We start from the raw sequence: 25,367 nt of genomic DNA on the forward strand, positions 1-25,367 counted from the left end.
AAGCCTTTGTTACTATTCCCTACTTGGGAATTATAGACAAACTCACTAATCTAAATATAAACCCCTACATCATAAGATGGGATGCTAACTGGCTCACAGACCATACAGTGAAAATAGGAACTAGGTCCAACTCCAAACCTGTGACAAGTGGAGTAACCCAGGGCTCAGTCTTGGGATCTCTCCTGTTTGGTATTAACTTCTCCGAGGTACAAACAAACACAGAGGGACTATGGTTAACAAAGTTGGAGACGACTGCAAACTGGGTGCCATAACTGAGACTCCTGCTGACGTAGATATCCTTCAAAAGGGGCTCACTGAAATAGATACATGGTACCAAAATCATGGCCTCAAGCTAAATGCCAAAAAGTGCACTGTCATCCCCTTTGGGAAAAAACAAGTACCTACAAATTACCACATAGATGGTAGCTCACTTAACACAGTGTGTGATAAGAGACCGAAAACCCAGATGGACAGTAACCTCTCCTTCAATAACCACATCGCTAAAATGGTAAGAAAATCCTTCTACATGGCCCACCTCATCACAAAGGGGTTTGCATCTAAAAGGAAGTTATTGTCCCCCTCTACTCATCACTCACTAGACCCATTATTGAGTACAATGCTCCATTCGGGATGCAACAACTGGAGAGGCCTCAAAAATACCTCACCAAGAGGATAATGGGCCTAAAACATATGTCCTATGCTACCAGGTTAAGAAAATTCAACTGTACTCTGTTGCATACCGGCTGCTCAGAGGTGATTTCTGTCTGACATACAAGGCTATGTCTAACCCAGAATTGCTAGAGATGCTCCACCTAAGGAAAACCCAATCTACCCGATCTACATACTCTAGGGGACCTAAACCTGACCTCAACAATAAACAGGACTTGTTGGAGGGATAGATTCGTGTCCCAGAGACTCCCCTTGCTCTGGAATAAGGTCCCCATATATGTGGGGTAGAACTCCTCATTAGTGCTCTTCAAGAAGAATCTTGATGAATGGATGGGGAACAGGAAATTCACCCAGAGAATCACTTCTGTGGCTCTGCTCGACAGAGGTACGGGTAACTAAACCACTTGGGATGGCGCAAGCCGAAACAGTTTAGCTGGGCTTAATTATGCCCTACGGCCAATAGCCTAGTACCTACCTATGAACCTATGAGGGTGCCAATGACTGTAAAGTCGGTGACTTAAGTACTTCGGAGACCAGTTCCAGAGCTGGGGACCGTCTCAGAAAAGTTAAGACGCTCAGCTAAGAAGACTGTGGAGTTGACGTCAATGTCTTTTTAGATGTCAGATCCGAAAAACTATGCTCCAACAAAGAACACTTAGAGGACGTAGAAGATTTCAGGGATTTGCCAGCTTTATCATGGTCACCCAAAGCTTCCTGAAAAGATGATTTTACAAGTCCTCTATCAATCAGCTTCCTTTTTCTTTCATGCAGGACCCTGCTACTAAAAGAATGGCAGGTACAAAGTACAGTTGTGTACACTTACCATAAATGTAGATGTTTGAGTGTATTCACTGTTGCAGTCTTTACATTTGGGTTATCTGCTTGCAGGTAGCCCTCAGTCGGCCTGATTAACAAAGTCTTGGGTCCTGCATCGGTTACTGTCCCTTCTTCCATTATGTCAGGTCGTCAGGGGTATAAAACATGCAGCAGATGCCACTACATCAGTTTTTCTTGCCCCAGATGTCAGATGCCCCCCTAATGGGAACCAATTAAATATAAAACTACAATGATATACCTCCAATAAAAAAGCAAATACACCAAAAAGGCTTTTAAGCATAGTAAAGGAAAGTAGAGGTACAGCCAAAAGAAGTTAGGGGGCTGGAGGGAGGGTAGCCAGGACTGCAACAGTGAATACTATCGAACATCTACATTAATGGTAAGTGTACACAACTGTACTATGTTCTTCGTGTTTCACTGTTGCAGTCATTACATTTGGGTAGATTCCCAAAGCTATGGTTGGGAGGAGGAATTTAGATAGCATTAGGACCAGCTATAAGGCCCTGCAAGACTGGAGTGGCAAAGCCAGCTTTGGATTTAGAGAAAATTGGCAAATGATAATGCTTGGTGAAAGTATGTACAGAACTCCAGGTAGCAGCTTGTAGGATGTCCCTTGTAGGGACGCCTCTGTGAAAGGTTGTAGCGGTACATGTAGCCCTGGTGGAGTGAGGTCTGATCCCCTGGGGGATAGGTTTTCCATGGTGCTTATAGCAGAAATGAATGCAATGGCCTATCCATTTAAAAATGGTTTGCTCTGAAATAGCCTTCCCTGCTGCCCCCGCAGCAAATGCCACCAGCAGTTGTTCAGATTTCCTTTGAGGTTTAGTCCTGTTCAAGTAGAATCTAAGTTGTCTGTGCACATCTAAGGAATGCAGTATCCATTCCCCTTTGTTCTGTGGACTAGGAAAGAAGGTTGGCAAATGAATGGATTGATTAAGAGCCACAATGGATACCACCTTGGGCATGAAGGATGGATTGGTTTTGAGGGACACCCTGTCTGCATGAAAGATGATGAAAGGCTCCAATGCCATAAGGGCCTGTAATTCAGATACCCTTCTAGCTGAAGTGATTGCTAAAAGGAAAGCTGTTTCCAAGAAAGAAATTTTAAGTCTGCAGTAGCAGCTGGCTCGAAAGGAGGTAGAGTGAGTTTCTCCAAAACAAAGTTAAGGTCCCAGGCTGGGGTTGGAGCTCTCCTGGGTGGTCTCAAATTGTTGGCCCCTCTGAGGAACTGCTTGAGCAGTGGATGAGAGAAGAGGGGAGGTTCTGTGTTATACTGAGCTGAAATGGCTGAGGCGTGGATTTTAATGGAGGAAAGACAGGCCCTTGTGAAGCATCTCAGTTAAGTACTGTAAAATCGGAGGTAAATTGGGCGCTGCTGTGTTCATCCCTTGAGATTGGCTCTAGGCACAGAATCTTTTCCATTTTTCAGCATAAGATTTTCTAGTACTAGGCCTCTAAAATGATATCCATCACAGGTTTACTGAGGGATGGTAAAGGAGAGATTATGTAATTAGACAGGCTGCAAGGTTCAGTGTTAGAAGCTGAGGGTGCAGAATCTGGTTCTCCTGCCGAGACAACAGGGAAGGAGTCTGAAGCAGGTGCCATGGTGATAACCATGACACACTGCACAGGAGGGGGTACCAGTGTTGGCGTGGCCAGTCTGGAGCAATCAAAATAGTCTTTGGTTTGTCCTGTTTGATTTTTAGTAGCACTTTGGAAAGCAGAGGCAGAGGGGGGAAGGCATAGACTGGTAGGTTTTTCCAGCTGAAGAACAGAGCATCCACTTTCCAGACTTGCTTGTGGGGAGTCCTTGTGCAAAATTTGTCCAATTGGTAGTTCTGGGGAGAAGCAAACAGGTCTATATCTGAGCTCCCCCATCTGCTTGTCAACATGTTGAAAATCCTTGGTTCCAGTTTCCACTTGTGTGGGTCCATGAGGTTTCTGTTTAGTCCATCTGCCAGTGCATTTAATTTTCCTGGCAGGAACTGAGCTTGTAGGAGCACTTGGTAGCTCAAGGCTGTGCTCCACAATGCCATGGCTAGTCTGCAGAGGGGGTAAGAATGTTTACCCCCCCTGCTTATGTACCACATAACAGTGGTGTCGTCCGTTTTTACCATAACTTTTCCTGGAAGAATGTGGTCCTTGAAGGCTGTCAGAGCATTCTGTACAGCTAACATTTCTTTTTGATTGATATGCAGGTGCATTTGACTTGGGTTCCATTTGCCCTGAATGCACTTTCCTGCCAGGTGAGCCCCCCATACATAGTCTGATGCGTCTGTTAGGGTTTGGGCGGAAGGGGGAGGTGTGAAAGGTAGTCCAGTGTTTTGGTGGCAGGCCTCTGCCCACCAAAGGAATTCTAGGCGTAGGCAAGGTATGATAGGAATCATTGCTTCTAGATCCTGAGAAAGCTGACACCATAGGCTTTTTAGATACCACTGTAGTTTCCTCATATGCAGTCTTGCATATGCAATTAGAAGAATGCAGGAGGCCATGAGCCCCAAGGCTTGCAGTATTTGTCTTGCAGATAGCAGGGCTTTTGTGGCCATTTGTCTGAAGTAGGTTGCCAAATGAATTTGTTTCTCTGGCGTGAGGTAAGCCATCTGGGAAGTTGTATTCAGCTTGCTCCCAGGAATATTATTTGCTGACAAGGTACTAGTTGTGATTTCTTTTCGTATATGGTGTACCCCAGACAAGTTAGAACCCTTTGTACAAAGGCCAAATGATTCAAAAGTATGTTCTGGCTTTCTGCCTGAATTAGACAATCGTCCAGGTATGGGTATATTTGAATATTTCTTTGCCTGCAAAATGCAATAACTGGAGCTAGGCACTTTGTGAATACCCTGGGCGCAGTAGATAAGCCAAAGGGCAGTGCAGAGAACCGAAAGTGAGTGTAGCCTGCTTTGAAGCGTAGGTATCTTCTGCAAGATTCCCTGATTGGGATGTGCAGGTATGCTTCTTTTAACTCTAGTGTTGCCAACCAGGCATCTTTGCCTAGCATAGGAAGTAATTAGTGAAGAATCAGCATCTTGAATTTTGGAATCTCAAAAAAGGTGTTTAGAGTAGACAGGTCCAGGATAGGATGCCATGAATCGTCTTTTATGGGTACCAGGAAAAGTCTAGAGTAGAAACCTAGTCCCTTTTCCGGTACCAGTTGAATAGCCCCCAATGCTTAAGAGAGAAAGTACTTGTTTTTGGGCCTCTGCCCATTGATCTGGGGGAGGGTCTGGCCACCCGCTTGGTGTTGGCAACGTGTGGAAGTGAAATCTGTATCCTTGGGACACTATATTTAAAACCCATTTGTCCTGGGTAATGAGTTCCCAGTTCTTTGCATAAAGAGCAATCTTTCCCCCAAAGGGGCAGTCAGTTGATAAGTGCTTGGAAATTTTAAACGGAAGTCATTGAGACAGTTTACCATAGGGAGGAGTCTTATTACTCCTAGATTTGGAAGTGGAGGCCCCTCACTGCTTAGTCCTGTGTGTCCCCTGGGACTGAAACCTGGGGCTTTTGCTGTGTCTGGGTTTGGCTTGAGAAGACCTGGAAAGGGCTGGAAAGGACCAATTCTTAGAGGGCCAGTGCCTACTAAATATAGGAGGCTGAACCTGTAAGAAATCTTTAACAGTTTGCATAGATTTAGATTTATCTTCAATCTTTTTAAGAACTTCCTCAGCCTTGCTGCCAAACAGGCGGTCCTGATTTAAGGGAGCATCCAACAATTTAGCTTTAACATGATCAAGCAAAGGATTGCTCCTTTAGCCAAGCATGCCTTCTGAGAACAGACCCAGTAACAGCAGCCCTGCGAGAGGCCTCTAATGAATCAAAACCACATTGCAAAGTATGTTTTCCAACTTGTTCAGCAGAATGCATTAAATCCTGTAATTCTTTATTTTCCACACAGTCAGGAATCAACATCATTTTCTGTTTAAGCAATCCAGAGACATGTTGCCGACACTTTAACATGTGAAACTAGCAGTTTAAAGCCCTAATGGCCAAGGTTGCCGAAGTGTAGACCTTCTTACCCCACCTATCCAGCGCCCTGGAGTCTCTATCAGAAGCGGTAGGATTTTTAGAAGTAGAAGCCTTAATGCCCTTGGGCCCCTATGAAATAGTCTCTGGATCCACAATAGGATTTTTAAAAAGGAACTTGTGCGACTCAGGGACCCTGTAGTATCTGTCAGGTTCTCTGGGAGCAGGAGGCAAGGAATCAGGGGCCAAACTAGATTCCGAAAAAGCATCATCGACAATGTCTAGTACAGGAGGAATAGCTAAAGGCCTATGCTGAGGTAGGAGCAAGAAATCCCTAAGCCTCTTTTTTGAATCAGAAAAATCCTGGCTTTCCCAGTGGAAATGCTCCCTTAGAGTATGCAAGGTTTCCTCAAAAGAAACATCCTCTGGAGGGGAAGCAGAGGGAATGGAGTCCTCTGCATCAGAATCCTCATAAGTAGATAAGGGCAAATCCAAATCAGAACAATCAGGAAAAACAGAATCCTGATCAGAAGAGTCATAAACAACTTCAGTCCTAGGCCTCTTAGAAAGGTGGGGGGGTTGGCTACCCCCGATTAGAGTTATTAAATCTTCAGCCATTCTTATCGTCAGTTTTTTAGGCATAGAGGCCTGAGCATGTGGCCTGGGCATCAGTTTTTTAGGCATGGATCAAGATTTAGGCCTAAGTAAAGGAGGCGTTGTTTTAATATGCAAGTCCGTAGACCTGAATACACCCTCAGAAGCCGGTGCCTGCACAGCGGCTTCGGACCAATCCAAGGTAGAGACATCCGCAGATTCCATAGTTGAAGCATCTCGCGGTACACCGGACTCCGAATGGGTCTCAGTAGAGGCCTGCAAATCAGAAGTAGCAGGTATCAGAGGCTGAGAAAGCGCCTCACTGAGTACCGGTGAACTGGCGACTGGCTTAGGAGAAGCGTCATCAGCAGTTTTGGACCTCGGCGGCCTGTCTCTGTCTTTTTCTTTGCATTTTTTTGGAATCCCGGTAGTCGGATGGCCAACCGACATTTCTGGATAATTAAACCAAGAACAGAAATATTTAGAGGTGAAAATATACCGACGACGGATAGTGCGCTGATTAAATAAAGCACAAAACCGACAGCAAGGTACGTCGTGGTCAGGGCCTAGGCAAGGAATACAGTACGAATAAAAATCTTTATGAAGTATTTGCTTTCCACAAGTAATGCAATTATTAACTTTACTGGCATCGGTGAGGAGCAAGAAAAAGTTTCCCCAACGGTGTACTTAGCTTTAGTTGAAGACTTCGGTTCTGAAACTCGAAAACGAAAATTTCAGGAGTCGGCCGACCGGCACTTGCAAACTGCTTCTGCTTCAGGCACCACATGGCAAGAAAGACTGATGTAATGGTGTTGGCTGCATGTTTTATACCCCGGACTACCTGACATCATGGAGGAAGGGACAGCAACTGACGCAGGACCCAAGACTTTGTTAATCAGGCCAACTGAGGGCTATCTGCAAGCAGATAACCCAAATGTAATGGACTGCAACAGTGAAACACGAAGAACATCAACTTCACACAAGTATTGAACTGTAATTAGCCCTTAAAACACTCAGGCTCTATAAAGACAAAAGAGTCTAATTATAAGAATTGAAAAAGCACACTACTATCTTAAACAGTAGTTAGCCCTAAAACAAAACGGGCTGTATAAATCCTAACTACTATCACTAATAATTACTTCTATTGCACCAAAAAGGCACACCAGAAAGGGAAGGGAGATAGTAAAGGCGTAACAAAAAAAAAACAGCCTTGAAATGCTATAAAGAGCTAGGTAATATATAATATATAACTGTAATAAAAAATATGATGTGAAATACAGGAAATATCTATATAAGAAAAACTATACGGGCCCAAGCTGTGAGGAAACCTCCGATCTGTTGCAGCAGCAAACTAGATCTGAGGTAACTCAAGGTACATCATGGGATATGGACTTGGCCTCGAGCTGTCTGAAGCCTCGAGCTTTGTAGTTGGCCGATTCGAAGCAGAGGATTGGCTCCGAACCCATCTGTAAGAATGAACAGTGGGATAGAACAACTTCACATGCATCATACATCATTCTGCTGAATGAATACAGGAAAGTAAACAGCATTTAAGATGCAGTACCTTCATGGATGCTGATGATGTAGAAGCAGTGTTGAAACAGCATACAGCATTGTGCTCATGTGGAAGTAATGGTGCCAGTTTTAAAAATGACATTTCCTTCACCTCTGTTAATCACTGGGAAGAGCACACATCATTTGCTAAATAGATTCATGTAGTCATTGAAAGTAATTTTGGTAAATGGAAAAATACAAAAAATGTGCACCAAAACCACCTTTGACAAACAATTTTGTTTTTGACAGGGGGCAACCCCTCTGCATCTCCCATATGGGGGATACCTCCAAACCCCTGGTCTATATATAACTCAACTCCGAGGTTGCACAACAGTGGAGAAAGAAAGCAAGCTCCACTGTCAGTGAAATTTCAGTGAACAGCACTTGCACTTTCTGCATTTGTCAAAATTATGTTAGAAGACATGATGTAATCCTTTGTTCAATGACTGCAGCAGACAGAATTATAATTACAGTACAACCTCACTTAACCGGCACCCATGGGGATTGGTAGATGCCGGTTAAGTGTATGTGCCGGTTGCTTGAGATGTGCTTTGGGATTTTTGATTGGCTCGTATACCAGCATAACAGCCAATCAAAAATCACAAAGTGGAGTTTGTTCTGTTTAATGCAGAGCAGCAGGCTGTTCTGCATTGAACAGAAGAGGCTTCCCTTTGGGATTTTTGATCGGCTCGTATGCTGGCATACAACCCAATCAAATGCCGGTTGCTGGAGATTGTTGGTTGCTTGAGTCTCGGATAATGGGGATTTTACTGTACAATTACAAATCAGTTTGACAAGCACAACATATAGTGAGGAAGCATCATACAATATTTTACGATTAACACATTACATTGCTCTCACAATCACAGCAAGTCTGCAAAAGGGATAAGATCCGGTACCCCCTTATTTACGTACACATAACTGTTGTACTGTCTATGATAACTTGCAGAGGTCTTGGAGATCAGAGATGGTCAAGGCTTTTAAAACTTGGATTCTTATCAACACCTCTGTTATTTATGTACTTATGTCTGTCCTGGGAGTTCCACAGACCTTGCACATTTACCCCATTTGAAATTCCTTCTGAAGCATGTCTTATGATAGAGAGGGGATGAAGAGAGAAAGGCAGACCTGGGTTTAGAGATAGCTGGTCCACACACCAGAGTAGCTCCCTTCTGACAAACCCTAGAAACAGAATCTAAAAAGATAAAGGGTACTGATGCAGAGTCCAGACTAATCTGAGATATCAATAAATTCTTCTCATGTGAAGTGCAAGGGAATCTTGATAATCACAGAAGCCAAGAAACCAGAATTATGAGAAATTCCCTGGTTGAAGTCTGAGACTGGCTGAAAAGTTCAGAAATATGTCCTTGTACTGTTCTGCTTTGTCCAACAGACAAATCTAGAAAACATCCCAGAAGAAAATAGTACATGGGAAGGGATGAGAGATGATTTCTGCAATTTAAGTTAAAATTCCAGACTAAGTAAGTGTTTCATGACAAGTGGAAAAACTACCTGCAAATGCAAGACAACTGTCCAAATATGGAAAGATGTGAATACCTTTAAGTCTGCATTAAGCAATCACTGGTGACAGCTACTTTGTAAATATGCCTGACGCAAGACCCATGGTTAAGAAAGAAATGATAATGTGAGCCAAACAAAAAATAATCTTTAAGCACCTGAATTCCCTGCAGACTGGAATGTGATAAGCATCTTTTAGGTCTAAAGTCAACATGAAGCAGCAGAAGTGTATATGAGGTAACAGGGTTTGAAGGGATAATGCTCTGAATTTTGACAAAATGATTCAGAAAGGACTCAAGGACTGGTATCCAAGTTCCCTCTTCCTTTGGCACCAGAAAAATCTTTGAGTAAAAATATTTGCTGATCTAAGCTGAGGGCCCACATTCTATCAACCCCTGGTCTAAAATTTGCTCTAAAATATGGGGGAACAGGATATCTGGTGTGCAGGATGATCAGGAATCCTCTGAAAAGGGGGAAAGGATCCATCACTGCCATCTCTTCCCCCTGTTGGAACCCATTTGTCTGGGATAACCTGATACCAAGGGGAAGATGGAGGCCTAGACTGAGGGAGAGACTTGTAAAATACCCAGTGACAGAAGTGGAGGGACTGAAAAGGCAAATAGCTATTCAGATTTTTTGGATTGTCCTTGGATCTGGGAGGCTCTCCCTTTTTTTTGAGCCACACTGCCACTGCTTTTTGAAAGTTTGCTTATTATAAACTTGTGGAGACTGCTTACGCTGCTTCTTGAAAAAAGGGTCCTGAAAGGAAGAAGAGTTTTTAATGAATTCTGAAATGGAGGACTGAGAAATCTGAACAACCTCTTGAATCAATTTCCTGATTAAGGACCTCTGCAGCAGAAGGCCCAAACAAATCTTTGTCCAGTGGAGAATTTAAAATCTCAGCTTTAATGTTTTATGGTAAATTTTGAGAATGTAACCAAGCAAATATTTTTTATAACCTAACAGAAGCAGCAGCTCTGGATACGCAGAGTCATAACAGTACTTTAAGGAATGTTTGGTTATCCAAAAAGTAGACATCCTAAGATATTTTGACCACTGAAGATGGAAGGTGGCAGTATAGCTTGAAACACTTAAGCCTGGCAGTTCAACATTCTGAAAGTTAATGTAGCTTCAGAATATATTTTCTTCCTAAAACTGTCAAAATATTTTCAATTCTTGTCAGAGGGAAAGGGGTTAACATTCACAATACTTGTCAAAGTAGAAGGCTTGGACAAAGAAATCACTTAGGATCTGATTTGGGATTAGCATATAAGAATGTGTGTCTGGTGTACCTTGTATAATATAGAAGGCTTTTTGTGGGCAGGGGGCTGAATGTCAGGCATACTGCAATCTGTTAAAAAAAAACATCTTTAAAGGCAGACTACACTTGAGGATGCATGATACAGAAAATCCAGTTGAAACGAATCATAATACATTTGTTGTGAGACAAGGATTTCATTCTGCTCCCACTGAAATAAATCTTTCATTTTGTAGGAGAAGGAGAAACTAGTTCTATAATTTTGTTCATAGCCTCACAAAATTATAGTTCTTCTGGAGGAAAATCTGAAGAAACTTTCCTCAAAATCAGAATCTTCTGCTTGGGAAGAATTAACTGAAGAGTCACACACTTCCCCCTCTCGACCCTGCTCATCTGACTGAGAATCACTAAGGCTGTAAGAGAAAGCACATCCTACCCTATGGCATTATGCTTCTTTGAAAGTTACTTATCTCAGTGCAGAGATGCATTTTTCGGACAAAACTCCACAGCTGTGCTTAACAGTATTAAGATGGCAATGCAACAAGGATTCGTTCTTGATCACTTACTGTTCAATATATACACTAAAACATGGCTTAAATCAATGGCAAAATTAAGAATGTCACATGTAGATGAGCAAACACTTCTTTATACACTTATGTATTACTGGTGATTTACTGCAGGGATGATCTCGGTTTCTCATTACTGAAAGGCAATAACCAGTGTGACATCCCCTCCTCTGGGCCAATAACCAAGGAGCTTGAATCCTCAACACTGACACTAGAGTGGGACATTCACTTGGAACAAAACTAGATACACACAGTATTTCCAGATGCAGCTCTCTACATCAAGCACAATTTCCCTTACGCGCACACAGGGAACACACGCAATCCAGGAAAGTACAGTTGTGTACACTTACCATAAATGTAGATGTTCGAGTGTATCCACTGTTGCAGTCATTACACTTGGTTTACCCTGCTGGCAGGCTACCCTCAGTCGGCCTGAATTCCAAAGTCTAGGTCCAGCGTCGGTTGCTGTAGCCTCTTCCCTAACATCAGTGTGCCAGGGGTAAACAAGATGCAGCCGACGCCATTTTCTTCAGTTTTTCTTGCCCCAGATGTCAGGTGCCCCCCAAAAGGGTAGGCTAAAAATATGCCAATAAAACATGCATGCACCAAAATATATATAATACCTTCATCTATAAGCAAATACACCACATAGGTTGTATAGGACAGAGAAGAGCAGATAAATTGCAGCAAAGATATGGGGGATGGTGGGTGGGTAACCTGGACTGCAACAGTGAATACACTCGAACATCTACATTTATGGCAAGTGTACACAACTGTACTATGTTCTTAGTGTTTCACTGTTGCAGTCATTACACTTGGGTTGAATCCCAAAGCTAAGGTTGGGAGGCTAGAGCTAAATAGCATTAGGAGCGGCTATGAGGCCCTGCAGAACTGCAGTGGCAAAGCGTGTCCTGGATTTAGAGTAGAGTGGTAAATGATAGTGCTTTGTAAAGGTGTGCACTGAACTCCAGGTGACAGCCTCTCCCCTGAGGAAGGCTGCTGAAGTGGCTGCTGCTCTGGTTGAATGTGGCCTAATGCCCTTAGGCACTGGCTTGCCATGTTGTGAAATGCAGAAACGAATGCAGTGGCTAATCCACTTTGAAATAGTCTGCTTTGAGATGGCCTTTCCTTGTGATCCTGCAGCATATGCCACTAGTAGTTGCTCTGTCTTTCTGAAACCTTTGGTTCTGTTCAAGTAGAAGCATAGCTGTCTGTGTATGTCCAAAGAATGCAGAATTCTCTCCCCCTTATTCTGTGGGTTTGGATAAAAAGTAGGCAGATGAATAGTTTGGTTAAGGGCCACACTGGACACTACCTTAGGCATAAATGTCAGGTTTGTCCTCAGAGAAACCTTGTCTGGATAAAAAAATGATAAAAGGTTCCACAGCCATGACTGCCTGTAGCTCTGAGACTCGTCTTGCAGAGGTTACTGCTAGGAGCAGAGCTGTTTTCCAAGATAAAAACTTTATATCAGCTGTAGCAGCTGGCTCAAAAGGAGGCAGGGTGAGTTTTTCCAAAACATAATTGAGGTCCCATGCAGGTATTGGTGATCTCCTTGAAGGCCTTAAGTTTTTGGCTCCTCTGAGGTACTGCCTTAACAAGGGATGAGAAAAGATTGGTGGCTCTGTATTGTAATGAGCAAAATGGCAGAGGCATGAATTTTGATTGATGAAAAGGATGGGCCTTTGTCCAGCATCTCAGTTAAGTATTGCAAAATCTGAGGAATATTTGGTACAGCTGTGTCAATTCCTTGTGCCTGGTTCCAAGCACAGAATCTCTTCCATTTTCCAGCGTAAGATTTTCTGGTACTAGGCCCTTGTGGCTGCCAAAATGACATCCATTACAGCTTTAGTGAGAAGCGCGTTTTGTATCACTACATTATCCGCCATGCTGCCAGATTTCAGGTCTTTAATTGGCTTTGCAGGATCTGATTGTTTTGTTGGGATAGTAGATGAGGTATAGATGGGCAACCAGTATCATCTTTGGCTTCTCTTGTCTGACCTTTAGGAGTATCTTGGGGAGGAGAGGCAGTGGAGGAAAGGCATATACTGCTAAGCTTTTCCAGCTGAGACGGCGTCCACTTTCCCTGCTTGTCTGTGATAAGTCCTTGTGCAGAATCTTTTTAGTTGGTAGTTGTGAGGAGAGGCAAATACATCTATATCCGGGCATCCCCATTTCCTTGTTATCATGCTGAAGACTTGTGGATCCAATTTCCACTCGTGGGGATCCATGAGGTTTCTGCTTAGTTAAATCTGCCAGAGTATTTATCTTTCCTGGCAGGAATTGTGCCTGCATATGTACTTGGTAAGTCAAAGCTGTGTCCCACAGAGTCATGGCTAGTCTGCAAAGGGGGGTAAGAATGAGTGCCTCCCTGCTTGTTTATATACCACATGACCGTGGTGTTGTCTGTCTTTATCAGTAGTTGTCCCGGATGAAGTAGGTCCTTGAAGGCCGTCAGCACATTCTGAACAGCTAGCATCTCTTTTTGATTGATATGTAGATGCATTTGGTTTGCGGACCATGTTCCTTGAATACATCTTCCTGCCATGTGGGCCCCCCAGGCATAATCTGATGCATCCGTTGTTAATGTCTGCCTGGCTTGGGGTAAAGTGAATGGCTGTCCCTTGTTTTAGTGAGAAGCCTTCGCCTACAAACGAAACTCCTGTTGCAGGCAGGGAATGAGGGCAATTATTGTTTCCAGGCTGTGGCAATGTTGAGTCCAAACACTTTTTAGGTACCATTGAAGATTCCTCATATGCAGTTTCGCATATGGAATTAGTAGAATGCAGGATGCCATGAAGCCCAAAGCCTGCAGAATTTTTCTTGCAGATAACTGGGCCTTTGCTGCCAACAGGTTGAAATAGGTAGTCAGTTGCCTTTCTTTGTCTGGCGTGAGATAAGCCATCTGGGCAGTTGTATTTAAGCTTGCACCCAGGAATATTATCTCTTGAGAGGGTACTAGTTTTGATTTCTTTTCGTTGACTGTGTACCCTAGGCCTGTTAGAAATCTCTTTACAAACGCCAGATGCTGCAGTAGAATGTCCTTGTTCTCTGCTTGAATGAGGCAGTCGTCCAAGTAAGGATATATTTGTATTCCTCTTTGTCTGCAGAATGCAATTCCTTGTGCCAAGCACTTTGTGAAGACCCTGGGCGCAGTAGATAAGCCAAAGGGCAGTGCAGAGAATTGGTAGTGCATTGAGCCAGCTTTGAATCTGAGGTATCTTCTGCATGTTTGTCTGATTGGGACATGCAGGTATTCCTCTTTTAGGTCTAAAGTCACCAGCCAAGCCTTCTTGTCCAGCATGGGCAGATGTTGCTGTAGAGTCAACATTTTGAATTTTGGTCTATCCAGAAATGTGTTTAGAATAGATAGGTCCAGTATTGGTCTCCAGGTCTTGTCCTTTCTTGGTACCAAGAACAGTCTTGAATAAAATCCTTGTCCCTGTTCTTGCTCTGGTACTTGTTGAATGGCCCTCATGTCCATGAGGGATGAGACTTGCTTTTGTGCCTCTGCCCATTGATGTTTTGGCAGGTCTGGCCAACCGCTTGTCCTTGGCAGGGTATGGAAGGGAAACTTGCAGCTTTGTGACACTATGTCTAGGACCCATTCGTCCTGGGTTATTATGTGCCAGTTTTGAGAAAAAAGTGCTAGTTTTCCCCCTAAAGGTGCTGCCAGAAGATAAGTGCTTGGTGCAGGCAGGGGGAAGTCATTGGGACTGTTTCCTGTATGGATGTGATTTGCCTTCTCCACTTTTGGAGGTAGAAGCACCCCATTGTTTAGACCTGTATGAACCTTGGGGCTGGGATATGCCTCTTGGGCATCGGTATCTGCCCCTTTGTGGTCTGTCTGACACTGGAAAAGACCAATTCTTTGTAGGCCAGTGTCTGCTAAATCTTGGAGTCTGAACCTGTAAGAAATCCTTAACCGTTTGCATAGATTTAGCTTTGTCCTCCATTTTCTTTAACACCAAACAAAGTATCATGCTGTAATGGGGCATCTAATAATTTTGCTTTGACATGATCAGGCAGACTTTGTTCCTTTAACCAAGCACGTCTCCTGATGACAGAACCCGTAACAGCGGCTCTGCAGGAGGCCTCTAAAGAATCAAAACCACATTGCAAAGTATGCTTTCCAACTTGTTCAGCTGCATGCAATAAATCCTGCATTTCTTTGTTTTCTGCACATTCAGAATTTGTCAGAATTTTCTGTTTAAGCAGCGACATAATATATTGCTGATATTTGAGCATATGAAACTGACAATTTAAAGCCCTTATAGCCAAGGTAGCGAAAGTATAAATCTTTTTTCCCCATCTGTCCAATGCCCTAGAATCCCTATCAGAGGGGGTAGGGTTTTTTGCAGCGGAAGCCTTGACCCCTTTGGGACCCTGAGAGATGGTTTCTGGGTCAGCAGCAGGGTTTTTGAAAAGGAATTTATGAGAGTCAGGGACCCTGTAGTACCTGTCTGGCTTAACAGGAGCTGGAGGTAAGGAGTCAGGGGTCAGACTGGACTCTGAAAATACATCATCAACAATGTCTAACACAGGTGGAATAGCTAGGGGCCTGTGTTGTGGTAGTAAAAGGAAGTCTCTGAGCCTTTTCTTAGATTCTGAAAAATCTTGGCTCTCCCAGTGGAAATGCTCCCTCATGGTATACAAGGTTTCCCCAAAAGAGTAATCCTCAGGAGGAAAGGCTGAAGGGATAGATTCTTCAGCATCAGAATCCTCATATTGAGGAAGACAGTATTCCTGATCAGAAGAAGAATCAGATGAAATGGAAACCTGATCTGAAGATTCATATTCTGTCTCTTGTCTAGGCCTTTTATCAGGAGGGGGATGGGAACCCCTGATCAAAGTAATTAAGTCTTCGGCCATTTTGAGCATCTGTTTTTTGGGCATGGAGGCCTGTCCATGAGGCTGTTGTACTTGTTTCTTTGTCTTTAAGGGTGCTTTAGTCTTTGCCTTTAAAGCTGAAGTGGTTTTGATGTATAATTGAGTTGGTCTAAAAACACCCTCAGAAGCCGATGCCTGCTCAGCGGCTCCGGACCCATCTGAGGGAATAGTCTCCGAAGGTCCAATACTCTGACCTTCCAGCGGCCTAGACGACGCCACGTGGGAGTCTGTAGTGGCCTGCGGGTCTAAAGTAGTGGGCGTCAGGGGCTGCGAAGGAGCCTCACTGAGAACTGGGGACTGGCTTAGAAGAAGCATCGTCATCGGTTTTGGACCTCAGATGCCTGTCCTTTTCTTTTTCTTTGCGTTTCTTGTGAATTCCGGTAGTCGGATGGCTATCCAATGACATGGCATAATTAAATCTTCTGCCAAAATAGTGTAATGTAAAATCGTACCGACGCTTAATAGTGCATTGGTTAAATCTAGCACAAAACCGACAACTAGCAATGTTGTATTCAGGGCCTAGACAAGGAATACAGTAAAAATGAAAGTCCTTATGAGGTATTTGATTCCCACAAGAAATACAATTATTAACTTTTTCTGACATCGGTCTGGAGCAAGAAAAAAAGTTTCCCCAACGGGGTACTTAGCTTTTAATGAAGACTTCGGATCTGAAATTTGAACACGAAAATCTCAGGAGTCGGACGACCGGCACTTGCTAACTGCTTATGCTTCGGGCACCGTGCGGCAAAAAAGACTGAAGAAAATGGCATCGGCTGCATCTTTTATACCCCTGGCGCACTGACGTCAGGGAAGAGGTGACAGCAACCGACGCCGGACCTAGACTTTGGAATTCAGGCCGACTGAGGGTAGCCGGCCAGCAGGATAAACCAAGTGTAATGACTGCAACAGTGAAACATGAAGAACATCTGGGTTTCCCTCTCTCTCTCCAGGCTCCCAAGAAGACTCCGCACTGGCACAGCTATAAACCTAAGTCCTCAACCGAGAGTCCAAGTCAGGTCCTCCACCACTCTTGCTCTGTGAAACCAGTGCTCTGTGTCCCTGCACCAAGCAGCTGACACACATACTCTGAAATTTGATTTACACACACACACAAAACCTGGGAAAGGCTGACAAAGATTTACTCACTCTGCTACCCTTTGCCCAGACTATAAGGTAGTTACAGCCACCAGACACTCCAAAGCCAGATACTCCAAGGCTCTTATAAGGGCACCCAATTATACTGAGTAAAATTAATACTAATACAAATGGTGTGTTGCTTTCAGGAGTGGCCACAGTGTCACCAAATACATATAAGTACTCTCAAATGTTAAAATATTTTATAAAAGACCAGCCACAATGAAAGATTTAAATATATTTAATAATAAATAATAAAAAACATGAAATACTAAATACCTTCTTACAATAAACACCTGAGTTTCAATCACATGAAATATTAAAATAACACAGATGAACAGATTCACACAGATACAGAAAAGGAGTACTTAACTAATCTCACTATATTTTTCTGACTGATCTAAAGAATTACTATTCCTTGGTTACTTAATAAAGCAAGGTAAGATGAAGTGGGTGAGATGTCTTGTCAGTTCCAAAAGCAGACTGCCGTGAGACTTCAGTCTCATCTAATATTAAAACATAATTTCAGAGCTGGATTACAAGATAACATCACATACATCTGGTCATCTGACTTGTGGTTCCCATACTACCCCTTTTACTATAATCTCACACATATGTGTTGCCATAAACACAGATATAGCCTTTGCTAAGATGTGTTATAGCATTTGGAAACCATAGAACCATTTCAACACTTCAACCCTTTGCGAGGTAGCAATTAATTCACTGCTAAGGACAATACAGCAGGATTCCTAGTCCTTGTTTTTACAGATATGTTGTCTCTGGCTGCAATCATAACTGTAAGACACAATCTTCTTTACGGCCTACCAGGTAATTTAATTTCAGACTATTTGTCAAAGTTAGTTAGACTGAGATTAACCTCTTCTCTTCCAGTATCTTCTATTACAATATTAATTTCAACAGTTATAATACAGTCTGGCATACAGGTGCATTTATTTTTTCTGTCCAGCAGGCTGCACTGTTGGTACATTTTTAACATAAGCAACTTTACAAATACATTTTTAACACAAGCGCCTGTACAAATCAGTTTGCTATACAAATTACATAATTCTTTACAAAACTCCAGCTAGCTATGCTGGCATATGTTACACATCCACTGCCCTACTTCTCCTGGCATAGTTGGCAATACCTTACATTGTCACAACCAGAATAAGACCGATATAGCTAGCTCAGCTCATTTATAGACACAAACACCAGCATGAAGACCCATGTCCTCATCTCACTGTTTTCTAAGCATCAGCCATCTTATAAGATGAGGTTAGTCACTCTTAAGTGAATATTCCTACAACAGCAACTAAAACTGGGGACCAATCACCAAGTCAAATACTTCCAATCAAATAGAACAGCTTGTCTCTCAGAATAGCAAGTATAGTGGAGCATTTGGAATTTAATATACTGTGAAATGCTATACTGCAACTGTTCCCTACCAAAAAAGTAGAACTATAGAGCGTGTGTTTTCCAAAAATCAGAAGAGCTCGATGTTTGTATTTCATGATAACTAATGGGTCCTTACTGCACATACAATGTTAATGCCTTATAAGAGTGTCCATTTAATTCAACACTGGGTGGAGTAAACATTAACTGATTATTTGCCTCATTGAAACTAGCAACTTCTAGCTACTAAGAAGTTCAATGAAAGTACAGTTCTGCTAGCTTCATACTCATATCAACTTAATGCCAACTATTAAGTATAACTCCACTGTCCAAGAGCTTAGATCCTTTCAGAAATGCATTGTTTATATCTTGCCATAACTTAGTCAGTGTCCAAAATTAGCTTGTGAAGAAAATGCTTACACTATTACACTTCCCAAGGATGTGGAATAACTCTCATTACTAGTCATTTAAATACTTGTACTTGCATATGCTGGCCACCCTCCTTCTCAGCCACCCCACTGAATAAATTGGGTCTTTATCTTTTCCTTTTATCTCTGATAAATGGCAGAGTTGAAATATTAGCACTTTTGGCAAACTGTACATCATGCTTCTTTCTCAGATAGTGAAGTCATCTCTTATGTACGTCCTGAATGAAGACATGATAAATGCAACCACATGCAGAAGGTTTAACTTTCTTAAGCAATGAATGTGGAACTTTCTGTACAAATCATGTTAGGACTGAATCTGAATTATATGACCAGCAAGAAAGGAAAGGAAAGGAAAACATTAGGGCAGACATACCCTCACTGGACCACGTGACACCACAATATGCATTGGCAAGGGGCTAAAGCTCTTTCTGAAATGGCCAAGAGATGTCTGTCAGGAAGGAAATAGCACATTATCCACTTCAGACAGTTCTTTAAATAGAACATCGTTTAACAAATATGTCACACTAGTACTCATAACTTCAACTATATACCAGTAGTAAAGTGCATAAAATAGATACTGGCTCAGCAAGTCCATGCACTGCTTCAGTTGAATATTTGTTGCCATGGCTTTTTGTTTAGGTTTATGACACACGATAACTTTTTTTTTTTTTTTTTTTATCAATACAAATTTTCTCCCCTTGCCAGCTAACCATCATGCATCCCCTAAAGGCACAAAGTCTCTTTTTATCCCTGACAGAGAGAATCATCTGCAGATCTGCCAGGATGATATTCTGTATGGGGGACGATCAACAGGACAAACATCAGGGATGCCTGCTCACACAAAACTATCCCAGCAATTAACATCCTTTACATTTTGGCTTTAACGCCTTCCCTAGTGGTGACATGTGAAGATAGATGAAGGCTGCCAGCCTAGCCAGAAAGAATTTTGGAGATAATTCTGTCATCTGTAAACATTAATGTAAACCACAGGCTTGTTATCTTAAATGGTAAAAATAGCGTTACATGTGGAACTGGAAAAAATGTAACAGTGCACTCTACTGACCAAGTAAAGCATGTTGTGACCCTTTGATGTAAACACGGCTCTGGCTGGGCTAGATGAAGGAATTCTTGCTATTGTTTTAAGGCCAGAGTTAATGGCCAGAATTTGCATGCATAAATGTCCTTAATGGCTTTGCTTCCTGACCTGGTGGGAGCTTACTAAAGAATGTAGCCTGTTAGCCTGGGAAACTCAGGGAAGTGTGAAGAATGATGCAATGTGAACCAGGAATGTGATTTTAAAAACAGAGAGAAACAGAGAACATTTTTGTCTTGACCATCCAACTCATCAGCACTGTCTTTCTCTATATGTAAGTTTATCTTAGAATTGTGTTTCTCTTAGAAATATTAGACCAAGTGTTTTTCTGTGATGTCAGAACTGTACTACTGAATTATTTAAGTATTTCTATGTGATCTCTGAACTCTTGACTAGCACTATGTAGTAAAAAGTATTGTCTTGTGTTTTGACTATTTGTTATTAAATATTTTTGAACCCTTTCAACTGTGGCTGTTTTTGTAGAGATAATTTAAGTTCTTTAGAGTACTTGCATGCCTTTGGTAAAACTGTACAAAGCCACTTCAATAGCTTTAGCCCTGGGCTATACAACCAACTGGATAATAATATTGCACAGTAATAACTGGACACCATTTTAAGGGCCTTTGAGTAGCTGATAAGTATTAGTGGGTGGTGGCAGCTGGTACTACCGCATCGTCTGGAAAAAAGGGGCACAGCTGGAGAACCTGTGCCAGCCTTGCCCAGGAGTGTCTGTGTGGTTGTATAAACTCTTCTCAAAGAGTGTGTGTGTGTGTCAGCTACTTGGGCAGGGACACGAAGCACTGGTTGGACAGAGAGGGTGCTGGAGGTTTTAGCTTACCCACTAGGCTGAGATCTGGACCCTAAAGCTGGGCCAATGGAGAGTCTTATTGGGGACCTGGAGAGCAAGGGAGCGACCAGCCCCGGACTGACTGTGATCTCTGTGTGCTCTTAAGGGAAACTGCACTTTAATATGTATATTTGTTATCCTTTCCTCCTATATGAGACACCCCTCACTGGTGTTAGTGGTGAGGATTGAGGCTTCTTGATTGCTGGGCCAGGGCATGTGTGTCACAACATGCACTTCTGTATCACTGCAGGCACCATCAATGCTCTTCCCACATCCATGCATGAGCACTCCCTCATATGCAGGACAGGTAATAACAACATGGGCTTTGGTAGCCACAGTGCATGTCCTCCCTTGCAAACTAGGACAATGGAACGACAGGCACAGACAGTCAAGAACCCCACCCCCACCAGGATAGGCGCTGTTCATCCTCCCTGCTAGCACCATCAGTCGCCCGAGCCACTAACTGAACTTGGGTTGCCTGGACAGTAATCATGGTTTTATCCTTGTATGCCACCACCGGGTTAATAATAATGGCATTTTGTTGGAATGTTGCTAAGTGCTCAACATCTCCGGCAATCAAAAATAAAGTGCAATGTAACAGTACAGTATTCTAATCAGAGAGTTAAGTGATAAATGGCATGCACTTGCTTAAAATTCAACATTCTGGGTAAAATACAAAAATCCCACAAAAATCACTAGCAGATCACTAAAGCCAATAACTCTGCTGGTGAAGCACTATTCTCTTGCGCCATAGCCAAATTATGGAACTCACTCCCACCCACTATTACCTCCGTACCATCATGCACCCACTTCAAAACTTTACTAAAAGCACACCTAAAAACATGCTGGCTATGCCCTTGCAACTCCCACTCTAATATCATCCACCCCATCCAACTACTACCTTTCTTTCCACTCCACTAACTACCTTGATTATAGCAAGCTCAAATACTCATAAGCCTAGTACTTATTATACAGCAGGAACTTCTCATTGTTACATTTGTTAATGCCTGTTATGTACTTCACATATAAAGATTCTAGTTGTCTACTGATGTACTATGTTCTTCATCTGTAAATATGTTGTTAGAAATGTCTATGTTAAATTGTTAATCGCTATGTAATCCAATGTAACTACTGTCTGTTTATTTTACTGTGGAGCTTTTCTCCCCAGGCCTCCGCTGAAAATGGACCCACATCCAGTCGGACACTCCCGGTCAACAAATTTAAATAAAATAAATAAATAAAAATAAAATAAATACATCTTCTACAGTAGAATAAAAAGACTGATATTTCTGACATTTAAAGATCTGTTTTATATATACAAAATCCTGAAAACTACAGGTCTACTACTTGATCAAACACAACTCATTATACTGTGAAAATTTGTAACAACTAGATAAGAGCTGTACCATCATAAAGTGCCCAGTAAAAATAAACAAACTCTGTATGAAATGTACAAACTAAGAAAAAATAAATAAATCATACAAATCAATTTGACTAGCCATGGAAGAAAAAGAGATGACGGTACAGGACAGCACTTCCATTTAGGTACTGTTTCTAATGCTCACCTTTCCTCCTGGCAGTTTAAGCTGTGAAATGCTATCAGCGTTAGAGATCATTGGGGTCCCACTCCAGGAAGAACCTACAATCCACCATCGTCCAGTCTGGTCAGCATTCAAAATGTTCTCAAAAGTAACATGTAGCTGAGCTTCTTTTCCACCTCCATTGTTGTGAAGCTGATTTAAAAAGTAGCAAGGAAAAACACTGTCAGAATAGCAGTATTACCACATATTAAGCAAAATGTAATTATATTTTTAAAGTTTTCTGTACTAAGACTGAAAGGAATCATAAAGACAATAATAAAGTGCATGGTGGTGTGATCTCTAAAGTCTACAATAAATCTAGGCATAAAGGAAAACTGCAAAAAACGAATAAAAGGACACATGGACAGATCTACTAAATGACATCCATACATAGCCTCATAACAAAAAGTTTACTAATGTGAGACATTTAAGTACTCTGACATAATAAACTCAGCGAATAGGTCCAACGTGAAAAATGTTCCTTAAATATTTGTATTAATGGAAAGCAACATGACACTACCAACTCTACATGCATTAGGAAAACAATTTTACAAACAGACAAAATTTCTAAATACTGAAAATTATTTCAATGACCTTAGAATTAACAATGGTTTTACAAACATCAGCTGTAGTGGTGCAGTGGTTAGCACTTTCGTCACACAGCAAGACGTTATCCATTTCGATTCTCTGCTGGTGCGTCTTCTGTGTGGAGGCTGCATGTCCTCTCTGCGGTCAATGATTTAAAAAAAAAATAAGACATGCAGGTAGGTGCGTGTGTGCCTTCTGTGAAGGTTGGGGAACAGGCTGACAACTCAGCACCATAAAAATTCCACTGCCAATCAATCTGCAAACCAGTGATCCGCTGTGGTGACCCCTAACAGGAGAACCTGAAAGAGTCTCCTTTTGGCTTTACAAACATTAGAATAAATAACCCAAGCTTCAGGGGACTGATCTACTTGTTCAAGCTTTGAATGCTACATTAAAGCTGCAACACTTGCTGACAATATATACTCCATGGACTAAACGATGGAGACATCTCTCTCTGACAAATACACCACTGAAGCTGTTTGATAAAATGTACTTTTACTTGGCAAGAATACACTTTTCTAGACTTATTTTAATGAAAAATATGCATACATGTAATAGCTATGAAGCAAAGTATTGTATCTTGTTGCACTATTTCCTTGCATCCAATACCTACAAGGTCATCAAACTCCTCCTCATTCAGTTACACCAGTTATTTTACAATGCATCATCATTTTCCTCAAAGCATCCACTATAAAGTACGGTTTTGTACCTACCATATAGAGTGTCTTCACTGCTGCAGTCATTACACTTGGGTTATCCTGCCGTCAGGCGGTCCCGCAGTTGGCGAGAGTTCCAAAGTCTTGGTCCAGTGTCGGTTGCTGTCGTCTCCTCCTCCCTGACGTCAGTGCGTCAGGGGTATATAAGAAACAGCCGACGCCATTTTCTTCAGTTTTTCTTGCCCCAGATGTCAGGTGCCCCCAAAAAATAGGCAATACATATTGCTTGCAAAACATACAATAAGGTAAAAACAAAACCTGCAGTAACCAGCAAAACACAACATAGGTAGTATAGTGTAGAAAGTTATAGATAAGACCTAGCTATGAAAGAGGGGATGGCGGGTGGGTAACCAGGACTGCAGCAGTGAAGACACTCTAACATCTACATTTATGGTAGGTAAATTGAATCCCAAAGCTGAGTCAGGGTGGCTGGTTCTATAGAGGGTTTGGTGTGGCTATGAGGCCCTGCAGCACTGCAGTGGCAAAGCCAGCTCTGGATCTAGAGTAAAGAGGCAAGTGGTAATGCTTGGTAAAGTGTGCACTAAACTCCAAGTTGCAGCTTCCAAAATGTCTTTGGTAGGTACTCCTCTAAGGTAGGCAGTAGAAGTGGCAGTTGCCCTGGTGGAATGTGGTCTAATGTTAAATGGTACAGGTTTCCCATGCTGTGTGTAACAGAACCGGATACAGTGTCCTATTCACTTTGAAATGGTCTGCTTTGAAATAGCCTTTCCCTGTGATCCTGAAGCATATGATACAAACAATTGTTCAGTTTTTCTGAAAGCTTTTGTTTTGTCCAAGTAGAAGCGTAATTGCCTGTGTATGTCCAAGGAATGTAGAAGACTCTCCCCTTTATTCTGGGGATGTGGATAAAATGTTGGCAAGTGAATAGTTTGGTTAAGAGCCACACTGGATACCACCTTAGGCATAAAGGTAGGGTTTGTTCTTAAAGAAACCCTGTCTTGGTAAAAAATGAAGAAAGGCTCCACTGCCATTAGTGCCTGTAGTTCTGAGACTCTTCGTGCTGAGGTTATTGCTAGAAGCACAGCAGTTTTCCATTATATATATTTTAATTCTGCTGAATTGGCTGGCTCAAAAGGAGGTAAAGTGAGCTTTTCCAAGACAAAATTGAGGTCCCAAGTAGGTGTTGGTGCTCTCCAGGGTGATCTTATGTTTTTAGCCCCTCTGAGGTACTGCTTTAGCAATGGATGAGAGAAAATAGGAGGATCTGTGTTGTAATGAGCTGAGATGGCAGAAGCATGGATCTTAATGGAAGAGAAGGATAGTCCTTTGTCCAGCATCTCAGTTAAGTATTGTAGCATCTGAGGAATGTTAGGGACAAGAGGGTCAAGGATTTGAGCCTGGTTCCAGGCACAGAATCTCTTCCACTTTTCTGAATAATATTTCCTGGTGCTAGGCCTCCTGGCCTCCAAAATGACATCCATAACAGCTTTAGAGAGAGGTGTTGTCTGTTTGACTAATGAATCGGCCATGCAGCCAAGTTTAAGGTTTTGAGCTGACTGTGCAGGATCTGATTGTTTTGTTGAGTCAGAAGGTGTGGAATTTGAGGCAAAATCCAAGCTGGGCCTTGAGCTAAGTTCTTTAAGATTGGGCAGCAATGCTGACATGGCCAGTCTGCAGCAATCAGAATCATCTGTGGTTTTTCTTGTCTGGCTTTTAGGAGTACCTTTGAAAGGAGAGGCAGAGGTGGGAAGGCATAAACATTTAGGCTTTTCCAGCTGA

The 25,367-nt window shown here is 42.3% G+C and overlaps 1 protein-coding gene across 1 annotated transcript in view; it reads right to left on the reverse strand.

Annotated features, from left to right (window-relative positions):
- The window catches only part of NOM1 (nucleolar protein with MIF4G domain 1), a 507,890-nt gene that overhangs the window by 283,973 nt on the left and 198,550 nt on the right, over positions 1-25,367 (reverse strand). The window contains exon 5 of the mRNA XM_044065581.1: positions 22,309-22,476. Coding sequence (XP_043921516.1) covers positions 22,309-22,476 — 168 coding nt within the window. The remainder of the gene's footprint in view (positions 1-22,308; positions 22,477-25,367) is intronic.

This window comes from Protopterus annectens, chromosome 3.part0 (genome assembly GCF_019279795.1).
Source record: "Protopterus annectens isolate FY-2018-M chromosome 3.part0, PAN1.0, whole genome shotgun sequence".
NCBI classification, from domain to species: Eukaryota; Metazoa; Chordata; order Ceratodontiformes; family Protopteridae; genus Protopterus; species Protopterus annectens.